This window comes from Erithacus rubecula, assembly GCF_903797595.1.
Source record: "Erithacus rubecula genome assembly, chromosome: 4".
Taxonomy (NCBI): Eukaryota; Metazoa; Chordata; class Aves; order Passeriformes; family Muscicapidae; genus Erithacus; species Erithacus rubecula.
The window spans coordinates 47,378,130-47,398,567 of NC_136686.1; the positions used below are offsets into that span (position 1 = coordinate 47,378,130).

At 37.9% G+C, this 20,438-nt stretch overlaps 1 protein-coding gene across 4 annotated transcripts in view; it reads left to right on the forward strand.

Moving 5' to 3' along the window:
* CPED1 (cadherin like and PC-esterase domain containing 1) overlaps window positions 1-20,438 on the forward strand; it is a 140,818-nt gene that overhangs the window by 31,979 nt on the left and 88,401 nt on the right. For all 4 annotated transcript variants that reach the window (XM_079303056.1, XM_079303055.1, XM_079303058.1 and 1 more), the window contains 4 exons: window positions 1,695-1,801; window positions 3,615-3,690; window positions 13,468-13,609; window positions 15,101-15,269. In XM_079303056.1, the coding sequence (XP_079159182.1) occupies window positions 1,695-1,801; window positions 3,615-3,690; window positions 13,468-13,609; window positions 15,101-15,269 (494 nt within the window). The remainder of the gene's footprint in view (window positions 1-1,694; window positions 1,802-3,614; window positions 3,691-13,467; window positions 13,610-15,100; window positions 15,270-20,438) is intronic.

Consider the following 20,438-nt stretch of genomic DNA (forward strand, 5'->3'; position numbering starts at 1 on the left):
GCAGCATATCCTCTGGATTCAGGGATCAAATTCTTCCCAGGGCAGGACGTGTCACAATAAACAAGGGAAGGAAATGAGCTGCTTCTGAGAAATGGAGTTCCCTCCAGCTCCCTTTCAATTTGCACACAACTAGGCATTGTGATTTATATGTAATTATAATGATTTATTCTGAGGTGTTTACTAGTCAGAAGCATAACATCTTGCTTATCTGATAATTACATAGCTGGTGAGGTCATTGAGTAGGTTGTTAGCACTGCCAAACTTTTGCACTAAAATGAGGTATTTGGTTGTACATTTCTTTAATGCTTCGTTTGTTTGCTATCTGTGACATTTTTATCTACCTGCAGGGTTTTTTTGTTGTTTCTTTCACAAAGAAGCATGTAGTGAATCTGTCTTGCCTAAATTTCATATTGCCTAATTGCTTTTATACCATAGTACTGCTTCTCATAATGTGAAATTGAAGAACTTGTTACAGTAATAAATGCAGCGTAACTGAAAATTGATCTCTTCAGCTTTGTCGCACTACTTATAAACATAAAAAAGTGATAGTTACTTTCATGGTCCTGGATCCATTCTACACAATCAGTTCATTACTGTACTTAACATAAATTGAGTGTTAAATCTCCTTAAGTGGAATTTTTACCCTGCTTGACATTTGTAATCATGATTGGGATAGGAAAAAAATACATTCTGGAGAACGAAATAAAGAAAATAAATAAAATAAATACCTCTGTGGGCCATCGGTGGGACCAAATTAAGAAGCTAACCTAATAAAATTAAGAAGGTATGACAGATGGATAACACAGAATGGAATAAAATACATGTAATCTTCCCAACCTTGGTAAAAAGAACCAGCCCATTCCCTGAAATAGCTATTGTGCAGGGAGGTTTGAAACCTGATTCTATGCCCTTGAATGCTGCAGTGCTTCTCTGACTGCGCTTTCTGTTTGTAAGTTCATAATTACTGATTGTCTTCCTCTCAGTGAAATAATTTACCCTTTATTGAACATATTCATGGTGTCCTCAACAGATGTAATAATTCTGTTGTGAGCTGCCATCATCTCTATTATCTGTTAACTGGTCCAGATAACAAAGGCTTTATACAGAGGAAAACAAATGTGAGGAAGCTGTCCAAGGTTATTTGGAGCAACAGTGGCATTTCTACCACATCACATGCTGAGATGTGAGCAAGTTCAAGATCTATTTGTATCTTCAGGTCAGCTTTGCCCAGGAAGGAAGCATCACATTAGCTCGGAAGCTAGCAAACTAATTCCCACTTGTGCACCAGTTCTAGATCAGGCAGTCTGGTGTCTAATATTTAAGAATCCACTACACTAAAATAACACTGGACACATGTTATAAGCATGCATGTTGAGAAAGAAAAGAACAACTTAAAACAGCATCGTGTTACCAAACGTTTTAATTTCTGAATGATAAGCAGGCCAAACAGCAGGGTTTGGACATCAGTAGGCAGAAATAACAGGGAATTCCTACTGTGAAACACCTAAATACAGTTCCAAAGCTTGAACTGTGGTAGCAAGTATGTCTTTTATCCTTCTGCCACCTGTAGCTGTTCATGTAATTAGTTCTTCAACAGTGTGCTGTTCTTCAGGATTTTGCTCTAAGTATTTTTTATGCAAATAAGAATTGCATGATATTTTCTTTCTCAAAGTGCTTCTTTTCTTTCTGGATAGGTGGTATGAACCCTTGGGATCTTTTCATCTGCTTATCTTCCAGAAAAAATGGTGATACTGGCTGCTTTCAAACAGAAGATTTGCATAATCTAGAACTTTTCCAGAAGGTATGAGATTGTTGTACTATCCTTTGTGGGAATGAGAGGACAAGCTAGCCCAAATTTTCAGCCCTCACTCATAAAAAGAGAAGTATCAAATGTTTATTTTATGTTTTCTATTTACTGAGAAATACTTCTCAGGTACCAGCATTTCATTCTTCTTTGTATCACACCCAGTTATCAAAAGCAATTTCTCATTAGAACATAGTATGTTAGTTTGGTTGTAAGTATTTCAGTGTAAATACTGAAAATTGTTGCAACTCAGTGTCAAATTTCTCTTTTCTCCTCTTTAGCTTGAACTTTTGCATTCTTAGCCACTCTCAACCAGCACATGTGGCTGCAAAAGTGTCTACAAGGAAAATTATTTAAGCAATTTTTCCCATTGGGAATGAGAATTTAGAAACAGTGAGAAACAATTAAAAATTTCATGCAATATTTCAGAATGATAGTGTAGGCAGAAGATAGAGATGGATGAATTTAGGCTTCATATCTTACATCACTACTGAGTTTCACCTAATCTAATCCCTCCTTTGTAAACACAATTTAGGCACTTCTCCAAACACTGACAGTGCTCCTACAATCAATAATGTGTAATCTGGACAAGGGCCTTTGAGGGAATTCTTTGCTCTGGCACTGCAACCTGCATCCTCATTGTCCAAAGCATCAGTAGTACTAATTATCTTGGTATTTTCGGAATTGCCTTTTGGTTTTTTCTCACTTGAGCATGTTGTGGGCACAGTTTGGGTTAGTTAGATATGTAATTTCTATGTAAGCACCTGACCTGTTGGTAAAAGTGTGTGAGTGATATAAACTGAAGTCTTTGATAAAATGTGACCAAGCTACACATACAGCTTGGCTTGTATTTTGAGTAAAATAGTACAGACAATAATAGCTAGACTCTAAATTACTGACTCCAGCTTTAGGGTCTGAGAGAAATGGAGCTGCTTTTAAAAGGTGCCTCTGGTGATGCAATAAACCACTGGTGTCCACAGAAGTCAGAGCTTCAGGCACATACACTGGGGTTCCCTGGGACAGGATGCCATATCAAAGTGTTTGCAAAGTGAAATTTTCATGGCAGTTACAGTTTGCTAGAAATATACATGCTTTGAATATTCTCAGATAGTAAAGCACCCCAGGCTTCTGCAAACTGCTTTTTTCTTCTTCTGCCTCTATTACCATATCTGAGCCTCTAATGCTGTGCAATATAATAATCCTGGCAGCATTCTGCAATGTCCAGATGTGTCACACATGAATAACTGAGACCCAAGGTGATCAAAGGAACTGTCCAAGTTCTCTCAGGAAGTCTGCAGCAGAGCAGGGACTTAAACCAGATGGCCCATTCCTCTGGAAAACTTTAAATATTGAACTAACATTACTTGCTGCTGGCATGTCCATACCAAAGTGCAACAGTGTTTTGCTGCAGAGCCTGCCTGTGATTCAGCTACATTAGCTTATTTCTGATCCCAAGCACAGCAATTCTAGAGGCATAGGGTATTTCCATGCAGGGAGAGACAGTGGTTGGAAACTGGACAGAACAGAGAAGCTGCAGAGACTGAAAAAGGGACAGGGAATGGGTCAACACTCAGCAGCCAGAGGTAGAAATATAGGCCTAAAATTTTGCCTTGTTGTGGACATGGAGGAAGAGTCCACACCTTAACTTAATTATTCCAACATTGGAGGGAGAGCAAAGTTATAATTTCCTCTTGACACTGATGGGACTTTTGCTCAGGAGGTGTCTCTGATAAATGAAACACAAACTCAGTGAAATCATTAAAGCTTCTATTTTTTTTTTTTTTTTTTTTTTTTTTTTTTTTGCATACAGGTAAACATACTTCCAGAAATCCAGCATTTTCTTTGCAGAAAAGAGGGATTATGCCAGATAACAAAAGCCTTTTCAGGTAATCTGGTTTCTTCAAATCTGAATATGTGATAATGGTCTTTTAATAAGTTGTCACAGGAAGTTCCTGAAATGAGACTGCCAAGCTTACAATTTCTTTTTATTTTTGGCCATGAATGCATATAGGGAAAAAATGATGGTTTGATAATCTATTTTAAACACACTTAAATATAGATTACAAGTATACAGTATCTTTCCAGGTAAAGATACTACATTGTTCAGATGTTGCATATTGCAGAAATAATTTGGCTGTAAGTGTCTTGGTTTTGGACTGTTTTGTGTTAATATAGTATTGGTATTTACACTTCTGTGCCCTGGGTTTGGTGTAATATGTTTGTTCAGCTTTGCAAAAATGTTGTGGCATGGAGAAGGAGTAGGAGTCAGAGTTTGGTTCCCATCCAGACATAATTTACTGATAAAAAGCCTTTATTGTGTATTAAGATCATCAACCAGAAAAGTTTAAAGGTTATGGGCATGTTTCCAAAGAATTCTAATTTACCATGGGTAAATTTAATCTTTGAATAGAAACTAGAAAAAAAACTGTTGTGCACTCTATTAGGTCTATTTAAACTTCCCTCTCTTTCCCTCTCTTTATATGTATATCTGCTCAATTTAAGAGAAGGAAAGGATTCTCTGCATCTCATTTAACCATATAGAAGTTAGGTATGTTGTAACTGAGGTAGTGACTCAGGAGTAAAATTGAGCCTGGGACAAAGGGAGGGACAGAGGGAAAGTGTTTAAGATTTAGTTTTATTTCTTATTATCCTACTCTGGTTTAATTGGTAATAAATTCAATTAATATCCATACATTTTTTGCCTGAGTGATCTCTCCCTGTCCTGACTCACAACCATTTCATAACATTTTCTCTTGCCTGTCCAGCTGAGTGATAGAGAGGCTTCAGTAGGCACTTGGCATATAACCAGGGTCAACCTCCCACATCTTGTCTTCAGGGAAGGGCCATTTGTAAGCATCTTATTCCTTATTTATATTTTAGAGCTTTCCTGGCAAAGAGAAAAGGCCTTGTGACTGATGTTGAAATTCCATTGAAATCAAAGTAATACATGTGCTTTGCAGCAGGGCTCTGAATCTTACCCATACAGCAAAGGAGGATTATTCTAGGAATCCACTGAAGAGCTATTATACAGAAAAAGGCCAAACCCTCACTTTTCTGTAACCAATAAGTAAGGTTTTGAACTTAAATTAGCTGAAGTATTTAAAAAAAAAATAAAATATTTTTATCTCTTAAATCTGTGTATCTCCAAATCAGCATGTGGCCTAGGGCTGAGATAGCTATTTTAACACAAGGTTCTCATGACACTTAAGATGTTATGGAGAGTCCAGTATGCCCAGTAGAGTGGGCAGATTCAGCATAGGACCCATTTCCTTTGGGTCCAGCAGCTAGAGGTTCAGAGGGATAGCCTGTGGTATCCTAGATGGCAGTAGATATCTATTTCTGGATACTGAGTACAACACTTGGTATTTAGAGTAAGCAAGCCCAAAGGAGCATTTATTTTCAGCATAATTCAGGGTTAGATGTATTGCTCCACACTGACTGTATAGACTATACTGATGTACAGTGACAGGAATGGGAACTTAGACTGTGGTACACAGTGGGCTTACCACTGTATAGACCAGACCTTGGTTTCAACCCATGAATTAATCCATTCAGTACCATTGGATATGTGACATGTAATTTAGAATGAGTGGAACTCATCCATAAAAGGTGAAATTAGAATCAGAAGGGTAAATAATTTTATTTCAGGTTCAGTGGACAAAAAGACATAAGTTAAAGCAAGCTAATCTAGAAGTGAGACTTCAGATACTCCTCTTTCTATTCATCTGATAAAGCCAGGTCTTTCCACTTTATTTTTTTTTTGCTTGTATTTTCCAACAACAGCAGAGTTGACAATTAGCAGGACTTTTTTGATCCACAATTTTAAAATTATTCACAGAAAGAACAGTTCTCATCAGTACTTCCTCTGCAGAACAGTTTATCTCCTTTCAAATCAGTTTTGTAGTCTTTCACTCTTGTGTGTTTCAGTCAACAGGGTTTCTCTGCAATTCCTGTTCCAAGAGGATCGGTTGGTTTGTTATTCCTGTCATTTAGTCAGCCTTCAAGGAGCCAAGCAATTTCCTGTAAAAGTGAAAACACAAAGAATTATGTTCTCTAATTAAAGACCTACTAAGTTGTAGAAAGAAACACCAGGCAGCAAGGCTGAGAAAACGGGATTACTGGATTTACTGTGGCTATGACAGTGTTGATGTTCATAAGCTGTGGTAAAGAGGTTTGGGGTTTTTTTAACCTTATTTTATTTTTTGTTGTGCAATTCTTAAACTCCTAGGCTTGGAATTTAAGACAGCACACCCATTCTCATAACCCTGTTTTATAGGGAAGGAAATGATTTATACAAAATATTAGGCCAGTGTTTGTTTCTTTGCTCTTTCTGTATAGTGGAAAATGTTTTTGTCAGTCTGACATTTCGTATTGCTTCTATCTCTGTGGGGCAGGGAGAAATAATTCATGTACCAGTGATGACTGCTTTTTAGGAAAGAAGATGGGAAGAGAAAAAAGTTAGGAAAATCAGTCTGGAAGAAGACTAGAGGAGCAAAAAGGTTAAAAATACGTGCTATGTGTGGATAAATTGGATTACCATTGAAGACAGGGTTGCTGGAAGATGGGCATGTGGATTTGTGGCAATAGATTTGTGATGAGGCATAAGAATAATAATAGGTCTTAGAATTCAACATGGAAGACTACTTGCTGCACAGTCTGAGAGGATTGTTTGAACTTCTGCTTTTGCAGGGTAATTGGCCCAGTTTTTACTCAAGTGCCTGGTGTGTGCTCACTGTATGGGACTTGGACCTTGAGAAAGTTCAAATATAGCTAATGGATAAGCAAGGAAGGCTCCTGAAATTTATTGCTCAAGTCAGCAAAAGCTGAAGTAGTTGTAGTGATCTGGAAATAAAATCTTCCTGCAAATGACATAGAAGCTCTCTGAGGTTGAAGAGTGACTGTCAAAGACATTTCAGGTGTTCAAACCTGATAGCCCACCATATATGGGTTTAGAACTGGGCTTGGCTGTCTCTTGGAACTACTCCCAGCCAAGAGATGGAGAGGACTAAAGTCCACCGTGTGAGCAGAATTGCCTAGGCTCAGTGTAGGGCACAGAAGAGGCATCTTGATGCATGCACAATACTATATTTGACAGGTTTTGCCTGGGAAAGCAGTGGAACTGCTTATAGCATTGCTTCCCTAATTTTCCTCTTCCCTAAGGAATCCAAATTAGCCAGTCTTTCTATGTAAGCATATGTCTCATTTCATCACTTCCAGTGCCCAGCCCATGCAAATCCTTGATCCTTTTTTTAGTCATACTTTTGCCATATGCCTTCCTTCTGTGTTTCTATTTACTAGTGTCACTAGTGCAGAGGCTTTATGAGTCTTGTGAGGTCCCATGATCTCCTGCTGGGCTGGTCAGCAGTGTTAATCACACAGAAGGTCTTGGGATAGGCATGAGCCTAATGAAATTGTACAGGAGGGAGAGCCAAGACAGTCCAGCTGTGTGACTGTGCTCCCACTCTGTGAAATGCTTATGGTCTGGTGCTAACCCTGTGCTAGCTGTCTTCTCTTACTGCCTATCCACAGTGTTCTTAGGTTACTCTGAAGTCAACATGAAAGATTATCACCTGAGGGTAGAAAGCAAGGCACAGCAGAAGACACACCTGTGGAAGAGAGAAGTTATAGATCAATTTTATTTTCTGTTGTAACAATTTAATATCTTTGAGACAGGAACCAAATTTTTTATAGAGAGAGGCATTTCTTTCTTTTGGCAGCTGGCCCTTATAAATATTTGTACACCAGGTTTGATCAGGTCTGTGCCTATTACCTTTCTGCTACTGAAGTTATTAAGAGCCTCAAGAGTGGCCAATAAAACCAACATTTGATTTTTTCCAGTTAATTTGATTATAGGCTATGTGGGGCAGGAATTTCATTGGTTTTACAGCTGTGTCAAATCTCAGCTAGGTAAGAACAGCTACAAAACAGCAAATATTAGTAGTTTGAAAAGAAGTAAAGCAGTCAAATTAGTTAATTACTTGGTCTATACTCTTCTATATTCTGCCCTGTCACTAGTACAGGGTTGTGGATCTAATCATGCAACAGTCAGCCAGCATGTTCACTGGGTTACTTTCTCTAAAGTTTTATAGCTTATCCAATTAAGCTCTATTAAGTGTAATTAAGTTCTAGTATGAAGAGTACACACAGAAGAAGCAGCCTTTCTGAAAAATATTAGAAAAAAATTGGGAAAAGCCCTCTAACTCTTAGGATGTTTTAGGAATGAAGAAACAAACACTATACTTGATACTGTAAATGCTGTTTTTCATGCACCTGCTAAAACAGAGGTGCCAAAAACATGGTAAGTGATTAAGCTAAACTGAAGCTGCATTTGTTGGTATTTCTAAAGTGAAAAGCAAACAGCACAGGAAAAACAAATGTAGCACTGTCATAATTTTATTTTTTAACTCTGAAACTTCACAATAAATTTCAGTACATTTCAACCCACAGTTTAAATTAACTTACCTCTAGATCTGTTTTACTAGAAATTGTTTGGGTTTTAGCACTAAACCTATTTAGAATAGTTTAAACTTCCAGAAATGACAAGTACTTTGACATTTCTTCATTCTAAATATCCAGAGTGGGTTGCTTTGAGATTATGTGTATTGCAGAGGGTGGGATCACTACATTTGTTTAATGTGAAAAGCTTCTAAGGGCATTTGAATCAGAAGTCAGCGGTGGGCAGGATATTGGACTTGCATCAATGTTGGCATCACAAATAAAGCTCATAATGCATATTAAGGCCATCACATAATATATTTCAGGCAAGAAACTATATTCCAGTGAACTCAATGCAGATTTTTCCAGGACTTTACTGGGGGCCAGGATTTCCCCTAGTGTTTCTAGTTTTCTTCAGATAGTCATCATTTACTTTGATTTTCACAACTACATTTTTCTAAATGCATAGGTCATAAAACTGAGTGCTAAAGGTTCTCTCTTTTTCTTCAGCAACCTCAGGGCATAATGTGTAAGCCATAGTACATTTTTGCCTCAGTAGTACATAGTACTAGTCTTTGTTTCAGTCTTTTAATCTAAAAATCAAATGGGTAACAGGAGGGGATTGAATGGGATAGATATGCTTTCTGTGACAAGTCTCAATGCATGTAGTGGTAGTAGTTCCAGTGAAATCATCTGTCCTCCAAAGTCAACATTGAAAAATGGAAAAAAGTTGCATTTTCAATGCTAATTGATTTCACAGTTATGCAGCTTCAAGTGGTTTGCTGTACCTGATTGGGCCAAAGGTTACTAAGCTTTATTTTGATCAAAATTCCCTCTCCTGGAGGGCTCAGAAGTCTGTCTAAGAATCTGTGAAAGCTTTTTAGGCATCTCTTGATGTGGAGCAATCTTTGCAGCTGTTAAGCACACCTTTACAACCTAAAGAGGCTGGAAAATTGGCCATCTGTAAATTCTAGAAGAGAACCAGGTTGTAGCAATACAGCTTGCCTGGTCTGTATCACAGATAAGCTCTTTGTGCTCCAGCAGCCCACACCAGTAAGGAAAATGGATGGTCCCAGAACAGAATGATGTTTTTCCTGATAAAAAGAAAAGCAGTTGGATTAATGTCTTGCAAGTGCAAATGTGCTGAGTTTACAATTTCATTTTATGAAAAAAATCAATGTGCTGGGCTCAGAAAAAAGCACAGCACTTGTTACATTTCATTCAATCTCTAGCTTTGTTCTTCAGTAAATAACCAGGAGCTCCCACGGTGTCTCAATTGCTCTTGAAATGTTTGTAACAGGTTTGGCAGTTGATGGACACTTGAGAAACAGAATTACCTTCTTCTCACATACAGTAGTCTTAATTGTTCCTTGCTCCATGTTTGAAGTGTGTAAAATATAGTCTATTTGATCTAAATTAACGAAGAAACCCATATCATAACCTTCCTTGTAACATCAAAGGATACTATAGAAGGAAAGATGAAGAAGAGGGCACATCCTTATTCATCTTCTGTTTCTTTCTCTTTAACCAAACGTTACTTAGTTCAAGGAGTGGGGTATTCTCCTGCTGAATTCCTTGCCTTTGTAGATCACCAGGTTCCATTTGCTACCAGTCCAGATGGCTGCAGTCTGGCTTTGCTCTAGCAGTTCTTTATTTGTCCAAATGCACTTCTAGCTCTTGGTAAACCCTTTGTTCAGCCACACATTGCAACTCTTAAATCAGCTATTCTTTATAGTGTGTGTGTTGAATCTCATGTTATATTTCAGAACTCTGAACCAAAGACAAGTAAATTACTTGTGGGCTGGAAATGGGGGGAGAAGGAGCAAGAAGTCATAGCTGTGTAAAACACTTGACAGGCCTCATCAGAAGTCAGTGAGACTGCTGCTTTAGGGATCAGTTGTCACTGGCAACTGATCCATTTGACTGTTCTTCTTTGAGACATTGCAGTTTACAGAGCAGCATCTGCCACTGGTTCGTGTGACAGAGGTGCTTAATTTTCTTTGATCTAGAGGTGGTGACTTGCTTTGGTGGATTTTATACCTCCTCTTTGCATATGCCATGCAGCTGTTCTTATGACTCAGGTTGTGTTTTATCTGCTACTGTGTTTAATGTGTGAATCCAGGTGAGAACATGTAGTGGCCTCCTTACTCATCGGCATGACCTCACAGTGAAAACACCATAGGCAGAGATAAAGTGGTGTTGTTGTCAGTGTTTTCAATGGTACCATTCCAGAGATGTCAGGATCAGAAAACTTCTTCAAGCCAGAATTTCAAGGAAATGAAGCTTTGTGGGTTTTTTTCAAAATGAAAGCAGGTATCCAGCCACAGGTCTTTTGCTTTACACTGGAGCATCAAAAATGGCAGCAACAAAAAGTACTTGTGGCAAAGCCTACAGCTGCTCCTCAGGAAAAACAACACTTTGTATAACATTTCCATTACTGCATAGCCACTGTAAAAAGAAAAATGATCTCCTTTTGTTTATTTTTTTCCTTTGATCTTTAGAATCTGCTACAAAAATTACTATTTACAAATGATACGATGTGGAATTTTGAAAGAGGAGATGTAGTCTAGACATGGTATTAGGGTGCTGGGACTGTTTCTTACTTGGTTTCCCAAGCTGCCTGACACATCAGCTGCTTAGCCTGCTTCACCTCTTCCACTAAAAAATGTTGATGTTGTTTACATACTTCAAGAGGACTGCTTAATTAACAACAGCTTGTAGAGTGATTTCAAGATGGAAAAACATGGCAATTACTGCAAACAGTAAAGGCACTGCAGGCTAATTTTCATTGATGATAAAGTTGATTAACAAATACACAGCTCTAATAAACACTGTTACTGCTTTTGAATGCAGGAGCAGGTGAAGAGTTGCCATGAGAACTGATGCAGCTGAGTGTGCTCAGTTCAACACTTCTGATGTCTCTTTATTATGATAATTGTGTTCATTGATTGCTAGGAGTAGATTTAGCAAAGTGAGGAACTCTCACTCCCTCTTAACTCTGTCTGATGGTGTACATGCTCTGTGTCATCTCAAAGCAATAAGCACCTAGTGACAATGTCACTTCTTAGAACCCCCTTACAATGGGCTGTCTCCCAGGGGGTTGCCAACACAAAACCAATAAAGGGGGTGTAAGGCCCCATACAAACAGAATGCTTCATAGGAGAGGCATAATTTATGATCATTGCCCTTTTTTAGTTTTCAGTGCTAGTCATCAGCACCCTGAAATTTGTTTAACCTTCTCTTCTTTAGACATGGCAGGTGATTTTGTTTGTTTGTTTGTTGGTTGGTTGGTTTGGGGGGGAGATATGGGTGGGTTTGGGTTGGTTTGTTGTTTAGTTTTTTTTTTTAAGTTGCAGTTTGCAATTCCTTGGGGCAATGCTAAGGATCTTCTACCCTGTAGTTTGAGAATTTCAGAACAGTTCTATTTTTCATCTGTGCCTATCCATTTGTTCTACTTTATTATATCCAGCTCCAAGAAATGGTCCACTGGGTAGTAACAAACAAATTAATGTCAAAATAATATTTTTTCTTTCCCTGTAACAGCTAAAACTTTCATTTAAGAGGGATAAATACAGGTACACAAGCCTCATCTCATTATTTTCAAACTGTCTTGTGAGTTGTTACTTATTGCTTTAGCAACACAATTAGAAACATGTTTTTAAAAGGAAAAGACACACTGCTTTTTCTTGTGTAATGATCTGTACAGCCCTTCTCTGCCATGTTATTATTTTCAGTAAAATGTTTACTTTCTTTTAAGTAGCTAAAGTGATGCATAAGAGTAGTTATATGGGACCACTGCTAATTGCCATGGTGAAATGACTCTGTCTATCTCCAGGGTAGAAATTGCAATAATAAAATGGCTTTGTGTCTTTACATGAAGTCAGATATGGAAAAAATTACAACTTGATTATAAAGATGTGGTTGCTATGCATATTCAGAAGTAGAGGAGTCTGCTTTTGTCACTGTACTCTCAAAAACCAGGTAGTCACTTGTAAGGTTCAAATCAGTTATAATGCATAACACAACAGAAGGATGTCAGTGTGATTATAATTTGAACATGACATGTTCTATTAAATAACTGCCTGGTTTTGATTATTAGAGCCTTTAGTGCTGCTAAATGGTGCAGATAAGGCAGAGGACTAGATTAATTCTAGATCCCAGTTGAGACTGGAAGGCTGAACCGAGCTGATCTGATGAACGGCCAATAAATACAAACAATTACAATGTTATTTTAATAGGCTCTCTGGGAAAATGAATAGCTTTTTTTTTTCTTTAAATGTCTGTTTACAGGTCATCATGTGGAAAACAACTTCAGTTTTATTTTTCATTTCATGTACCAAAGTTGAGAGTGCATGCTTTAGAAAAGAAGCTCTACAAATAAATTTATAACATAGCACAAAGCAATATGTCATTAAAAAGAAAAGTAATAAGGTTTGGGAATAATTTGAACAGGTTGATTTTTCCTGACCATTACTTAAGAACTTGAAATGTGAGGTGTGTTGGAGTTAATGAAAACTACCCTGCATGAAATAATGACACTACATAAGGGCTTTGTGCCTTTTTTATCAAGCACACTAAAAGCAGAAAATACATGCCACCCCTTGGCTGGTCTCACATCACAATATTTTGATTACTATTAATAGTCACATGCCTCAATAACTTTGAGAACATCAGTCCTGCTCCCACTGTGTTTGGTGGCAGAACTAAGACTCCCATAGGTTTCAGTACCTGCAAATTGTAGCCTTAATGGTGAACATAGAAACAAGGATATGTGCTTATTTATTGAGCTACGTTATTACAGTAGCAAAGTCCCTTGGTCCTTAGTCAAAGAAATTTCTTATCCCCATTAACTGTAATTAGTCCTCCATGAAAAACTAAGTTTTGGTATTCTATATTTGGAAATTAAGAGTTTCAATTTTTTTTTTTTTTTAGAAGGAAAAAGTGGATGCTTTTTGCATGCAGTATTGCTAAATCACCTCTAAAGTGGGAATTGCAGCTAAGCCTTTTGGCTTGCAGCTGGAAGGGGATGCTTGGTGGGGGTGAAACTCTCTGCTAGCAGATCCAAAAAGGTTTATCATATTAGCATTTGTTATTTTACATTTTCATCTGATGTTAGTAGCTCCTCTCTGTCTCTTGTGTTTTATACATTTAATCCTTAGCAGCAGGAGTGCATCCCTGCTTTCAATGCTCTGCTGACTTCCTTTCTCAACCCCTTGGTACTTTTTCAGACCTGCAGCTCCCACTTGTCACCCCAGACTGTTCTGGTCAGCCTGGACTGTCAAGAAATGTGTCCCAGGGCAGCACAATGACTGAGCTGACACCTCCCTCCCATCTGCAGCACTGGTGGAAGCAGAGCATGAGCACAAAGCTGTAAGTTAATGATAACCCACCCTCAGAAACTGCCTGTGCTTCAGCACACAATTATTTGGGACTCAAGGATGCAGAATGCAGTAAAAGAGGAGACTACAGCAGATGGAGCATTTGGATGTATTGCATCTCATACTTGCAGAATGATGTTTCTGTATTAGGCAAGTTTGCACATGTTTTGGGTATAATGTCTTAAGTTTTTATGTTGAGACATTGAAGCATCTCAACAGATACAGACCCAGAGACATCCCTGAATCTTTAGGCCTCACAGTAGCTGAGCTGTTTCCTGCTCCTATCCCTGCTTTGCCCCTACCAACACACATATATATGTAGTCCTTTGACAGAGATCCTCCCTTAAGGTGAAGAACCAAGAAGTACTTGATAATTTGTCTGTTATCATGTCCTGTTTCCTACATCACACTATTTCACAAATTTTATGTTCTGAGGATCTGCTATTCTGCAGAGGAGAGAAAAGGTTCTCTTTAAGATAGATGTTATTAGACTTACTTAACAAATAGCAAAGTTGAGGTCTGGAAAGGCCACATATTGCTAAAAATTGCACAGAAATTGAAGAAGAGCCCTTTGTCTTTTACCAGTAATCAGTCTTAGAGACCCATTATTTCTATGGTCATCTTCCCATTGAATTTTCTATTAGGTAAACTGGTACTCAGAGATTTTAACAGACAGATTAATAATGCCATTGTAAATATGCACAAGTATAGCCCAGATTTCCCCAAGTAATGATCTTTTAAATAATAGGTTTTTTCTTGGGTTTGCTTTTTTTTTCTATTCTGTTTCTATGGCTGACTCTCTTTGTGTGCACTATGAGACCTGTAGCCCAGATTTTAGAGAGCTGTGTCCCTTCTCAAACAAAGTTGTTTGCAGAATTCTTAGGTTTTACTGATTTATTGTGGGTCATTTCTAGGTATCCTAGTCTTTCATAATATTTGGAATGATTGTATATGGCTTTCATTAGGGGAAGTATGCAGCACCACATGTTTCTTTCCTTTTATTACAGAAGAAAGTGCTAACAATAGTGTAGTCTTTCCATAGGGTTGAGTAGGGGTGTTCTTCTGAATTCACTACAAATCAGCATTAAATAGGATACGTTGACTGTGCATTTCTGTTATTTAAGATGTTTGGATTTCTTCAGTGTTTAATTTAGTCTTGATTTAATCTTGCACTCAGAATATCCTGGATTTGTAACAATTATTCTCACAATGCAGTTATCCATATGTACTCTCAAACATCACTCCCTTCAAATATGGTTGCTTCTTGTGTTTGGAAACTAAGAGTTAAAAATGCTGAAATCAGTAAAATGACTTGATATAAAGCTTTGTTCCAGTCTACTTGATTTAATCTGTGTTGCTTAACTTGGGGGAAAAAGGACTAATTTCCTATTTCCACTAATGTCACTATTTCACTATTTTCTTATAGCTCATTTGCAAAATAACTGTAATAATGCTACATATACATATTTTTATTACTTTCCAGGAATCAAGTATCAACTACATCAGACCACAATAACATCCTTAAAGCTCAAGACTTTTCTGTAATCATCAAAGCATATGTGCTTGTGACATCCTTAACACCTCTACGGGCATTCATCCATTCAACCGCCACTGTCTGGAATCCACCCAAGAAGAAACATTTTACCCTAAAGGTAAAACATTTAATTTCCTCAGTTTTCCATCTTTCAGGCAAAGTACCTAGACAGAAAACTAGAGAATATATTTATTCTCTTTTACTTCTTTGTTATTAGCAGTCCACAGCCTACAGTGAATATTCTTGTAATGTACAGTTTTCATTTCTCAGAACAAGTGGGGTTTGCTTCATGAAGCAGGAAAGCATTGCCCTGTGCTCTGGAGGCCTGGGATTTGCAGGTCTCCAAGCCCATTTTTATTGGTGACATCTGACAGCAGTAGCAAGATCAGAGTTTTCTCTAAAGCTCAACAGTGTGAGTGCTGCTAAAGAGTAGCAACTTCTGCAAGGGATATTGCAAGTGTTCTGAAAAGGGAAAGTAAATATTTAAAGCAGTAATTTTTAAATTAAAGTAAATATTTAAATTTGTTTAGATTCCTTTTTTAGTTGCAGTAAAACAGATTAGAAGAGGATCAAGGCACTTCTAAATAAGGGGAAGGAAGTATACCAAGGGTAGGGTGGTTCCCTCATGGTCTCAATTTTATGAAGAAGGATGTTTCGTATGTTCCTTAGTTTAATTCTGGACATCTCCAAGTGCATGGAGATTCCCCTCTCTCTCCATCTTGCTTGCTTAGCAGTCCTATGGATTTGAAAGTATGCTTTCCCATTCCTTTCTTCTTCTAGCACGGTGTTGTGCTTGTAACACATCAGCTCTTTGTGAAGAAGCTCCAGTTGTGCCACTGCTTCTTCCCTTTTGAAGAATTAAGGTCACAATGTGGCGGTGCTTTCCTGAGGTCACACAGATCAGCTCCTGCAGCAGCTGTTAGGGGATGGGTGTGCTTTGCCCATGTAGCCTTCTTGAGTAGGAGAGGGCATGGCTTTGGATCAGTCTGAGTGTTGTGGTATCACTGTCAGGACTGTTGATGATATCAACCATTTGGAACGTTCTACAATTTTAGCTCTTGCCAAGTGGAGTGCCTGGTTTAAGCTCATTATCTAATTCTAGTCACTGGAGAAACAGATACCTCTAGAGAACAAATCATCCCACTTAATTTAAACAGCAGTTTTGGAATGAGTTTCCTGGTGAAAGTGTTTGCTTTCCTCTATGGGCTATGACATTCTTAGAGAACATGGCAAATTCTAGATTGCCAAAATTAGGTGAGCTGAATCTACTTCTCTCTTCTCTCCCACTTAAGCTATGGAAGCCCATGGAGATGTATTACTTTGCCATGTATTTTCCTCCATTTACATTTATGAAGAGTAATGGTCACTTGCTTTCAAACTCTGGGATTCAGTTTTGCTTTATGTTTATTAAAATAGCACAATATCCAGCATCAATACTGTTGCAGCTGAAGTAGGGACTACTTTGAAGGCTGGTAGTCATTAGTAATTGTGATATGGCTCTGAAAAACAATTCCCACTGAGAGAAGTCTGCTGAACAGGGTGCCAGCCACCATTTACAGAGCACTTTGGCAGCTGAAGAAGCAATAAAGATGATAGATGGAAGTAGCAGTGCATCTACAGTGGTTCTAGTCTGTTTACTGCTGTTGTGATGTTCCACAGAAAAATACACAAAAGATAGGCACCATTTGTGAAAGCAAGCACATTTGCAGTGATGTAGATAGTGAAATGTAAATTAACAAAGTGATGGAAAATGGAGTGTGTAAGGCTGCCTCTCAGTACAGTGTGCCCTGTAAAGAAGGGGACTGGGAGCCTCCAGGAGAAGGGACACACTGGGAATTCATAGAGTGCTAGAAAGCACTACTGGGAAAACGATATAAAGGGTCTGTGATTGATGCAGGGGGAACAGGAAGGTTACCCATGAGAAAATACTTGGGAGAAGGTATGAATTTAGCCATTGATATCCTTAGTTAAAAAGATTTTGACAAATTTCTCATAAATTTCATGGAGCCCTCCATCACTTGCCAGTGCAACATACATTGCCAGAGGAGTCATCTTTCCCAAAGTAGCCAGTGGAACAATGCATGGTTGTACCAGCCAAGGAGCCTGGTCCAGAAAGCTCCTAAGCTTCAGGTTCCTGCCAGTTCTATTGTATAGGGTGGAAATTGCCATGTTTTGAAGCTTCAACCAATAGTATATAGACAATAGTCTATACAGACAGAATCTCCAAGACCTGTTTTTCCACTGATTGACAGAATACCCATCAGTAACTCAACATACCTAGAGAGGAGACTTTGATTTGGAAAAATTTGCCAGTGTTTTTCCACAAATGACTGAGGTTTTGTTTTTTGGGTTTTTTTGGGGGGGGGTTTTTGGGTTTCTTAAGGCAGAGATGAGAATGATTTAATTTATCTGCTTTCAGTAATGTTATAGCATAATTTAGAGTCCTTCTCAGTTTGTATAGACCTCTGGTCAGGAAATATTTTCTCATACCAGTATAATTACAACATTTTTAGTGAGAAATTCATCCACATTTGTGGTTAACTTACTTTTACTATCACAAACTCAATATGTTAAGTATGTTTAAAATTTGATCTCCCATGTACAACAATGCCATATGGTGGCTAGGAGTTACTAGAATGTGGGATATATGAAAGAGAGATTTAAAAAAAAAGACCTGGAGATGGGGTATCTATATGATGTCAATGGTTGAGAGAAACTGTGTAAAGAAAAAATAGGACTTTCATTAAAAAATACTGTTCCCCACTGCCTTTTTGTTAGTAAACTATTGTAAATTAGTTTTGCAATGCATATTTTCTTTTTATAGTCATAGTGGCATGGCTTCAGAATGATTCCTTGAATAAGCATTGGTCAAATGGCAGTTCAGGAAGAGTTCAAGTGTGTTTTGCTCACCAGCTGCCAGGTTTTCTCTGGATTATATAGATTTTAGTATTTCATTTCAGAAAGCAAAAGAAGGTGAATCCTGAGCTGGCATGAGGATTTTGTGTGCAGTCAAGGGGTAACAGAAGTGAGACTCCAGATTTGGGCCCAGCGTGGGCAGATGCAAGAGATGCAGGGTAGAGAATGGCTTTCTGCCACACAGATGTTTAGATATAAGACTTGTATAATAGCCCTGTTTCCTTGAGGGGAGTTGGAAACCGCTTATTTAGACCGTCTGTGTGTTGAAAATTATTAATAAAATAGAAGCTTTGTATTTTGCATATTTTATCAATTAAGGGAAGGGTCTCTGTCAATGTATGCAATAAGTCCTATTGTGTTAATAGACATTATCTATGTGTATTGAGAAGAATGCTGACCCCTGAATAATTATGTCTTTTAGAGAAGCCAGTGTGCAAACCAGTAATTTATGATTAATTATTTCAAGGCTTAACACACTGTGAACAGCTTCCTTTGCCCTGCCATTAACCTGATCCCAGTGTTTTATGAAGGGATGTACTTTTGTGGACAGAAGTACCACATCCTGCCTCTCAGGGAAGGCTCTTTTTGCTGTCAGCAGCTTCCTGTGGCCCCTGCTATGGCTCATCATCCTTTTGCTCATCCAAAACAGACTCTTGCCTCCTGGGCTGAATTCCTTGACTAGTGCTCTTGCATAACCCTTGATGCTCTCCGATGAAACTCTGTTCTTAGGTAATTTTCCAGTTGTGAAGTGCAGTAAGTATAATTTATTACAGCAGTTTGCTGCTGAGCTTGTGATGTGAATCACTATAACCGTCGCTGACACTCAGTGTATTAAGCACTTGGAAACTTGAGTAAAAAAATTTTTTTTCAGCTTAACATACATGCAAATAAAACTGGACCCTCACCTTTACAGGACGTCTATCTTTTAATATGACGTGGCGGTCTGGCTTAGAGCCGAGCCTGGTGGAAATTAAGTTGCAGTATTGCCCTCAAGTGGCGAGCTTTGATACTACTTGAAGTATTTAAAGGGAGATAGAATGCAAACATACCTACCAATAAAGAGCAAAATGCTTGCAAACAGTGGAAAGGCTTGGCATTTTCCCCTTTGTTTTATGTTTGTTTGTTTGTTTTTCAGTTTCATATCGTTGCCTGGTCACTTACAGGAGCAAACACACAAGAAAAATTACCATCAATTTTCTTAATGAATTACATTGCAGGGTTATTTGGGACTCAAATTAAATTTGCTCATTAGGTTCTGCTAGAATGCTGTAATACTCTTCTCTTTGGGAGAATGAGCATAATATAAATGCCATCTCTTTTTTTTCCTTTTTTTTTTTTTTTTTTTTTTTTTTTGGTTTTGTTTTTTTTTGGTTTTGTTTTTTTTTTTTTTTGTTTCCCTCATGGATCTATAATTTCTCTTTTCACTGATATAAGAATGGAAGTCTCTCTGGACTGGGGAAGATCAAAAACATGCTTAGTCTGGCACTCCATTTGTGCCACTCTAGAGAGCATCATGAAGCTGTGCCACAAAACAAACATAAAGTGGTAGTGGTCCTTATGCAGACTATATCTCTTTCTGGTAACATGCAGGGTTAGAAACACAAAACTAGAAGTGAAATATATGTCTTGGTGTTTAATAAGCTCCAGTGGGCTTTTATGCAAGCAATCCTCTGCTAGATTTTTAAATTTATATGCTTTTGGTCTTAGCAAGGTCTTCAAGCCATGATACTGTACAGATTATTTATGTGTTGCTTGAGAAAGAGTATTTATTTACTATAAAACTTCAGCAAAGTCAAATATCACTTTATTTCATATCCTTAATTCTTGTCTTAAAACAAAAAATAAGAAATCTTTCTTTGCCTTTTTCCTCTGTGTCAACCTGTCATGCAATGCACAAATAAAATTCTCTCTGGAGTTTTTTTTTGCTTTTCTAATTCTGAACATCTCTATTTAGCTAAGTAAGAGCTTGAAACAGTTTGTCCTCCATAACATGTGGATATGTCATAAAATTTTACACAATTATGTATTTCTTGTTCACATAGGCTCTTGCTTTGGCTGTTCCAGTCAGCTCTGTAAGCATGCCCTTCTGTGGCTTCCAGCTTTTCTAGACCTGTCTCCTATTATCTTAATTCTTCTTATCTTTCCTTTTTTTTTAATTCTAGCTGCCCTTAGTCAACCTGATACCCTTTTGGTTCTCACAGCAACCTGGGAAATACTGTTAGAAAATCACCTTTATCTTCCCACTAAGAAGTCAGGGCTGATTTGGGAAACCATTCTTAGTTCAATCTCACTCAAAAAGCCAACTTTTATGGTTGCTGAAGATGGTGAGTGGCTTTTTGCTTTTGGACTTAGTCTTAAGAGCAAGGAGATT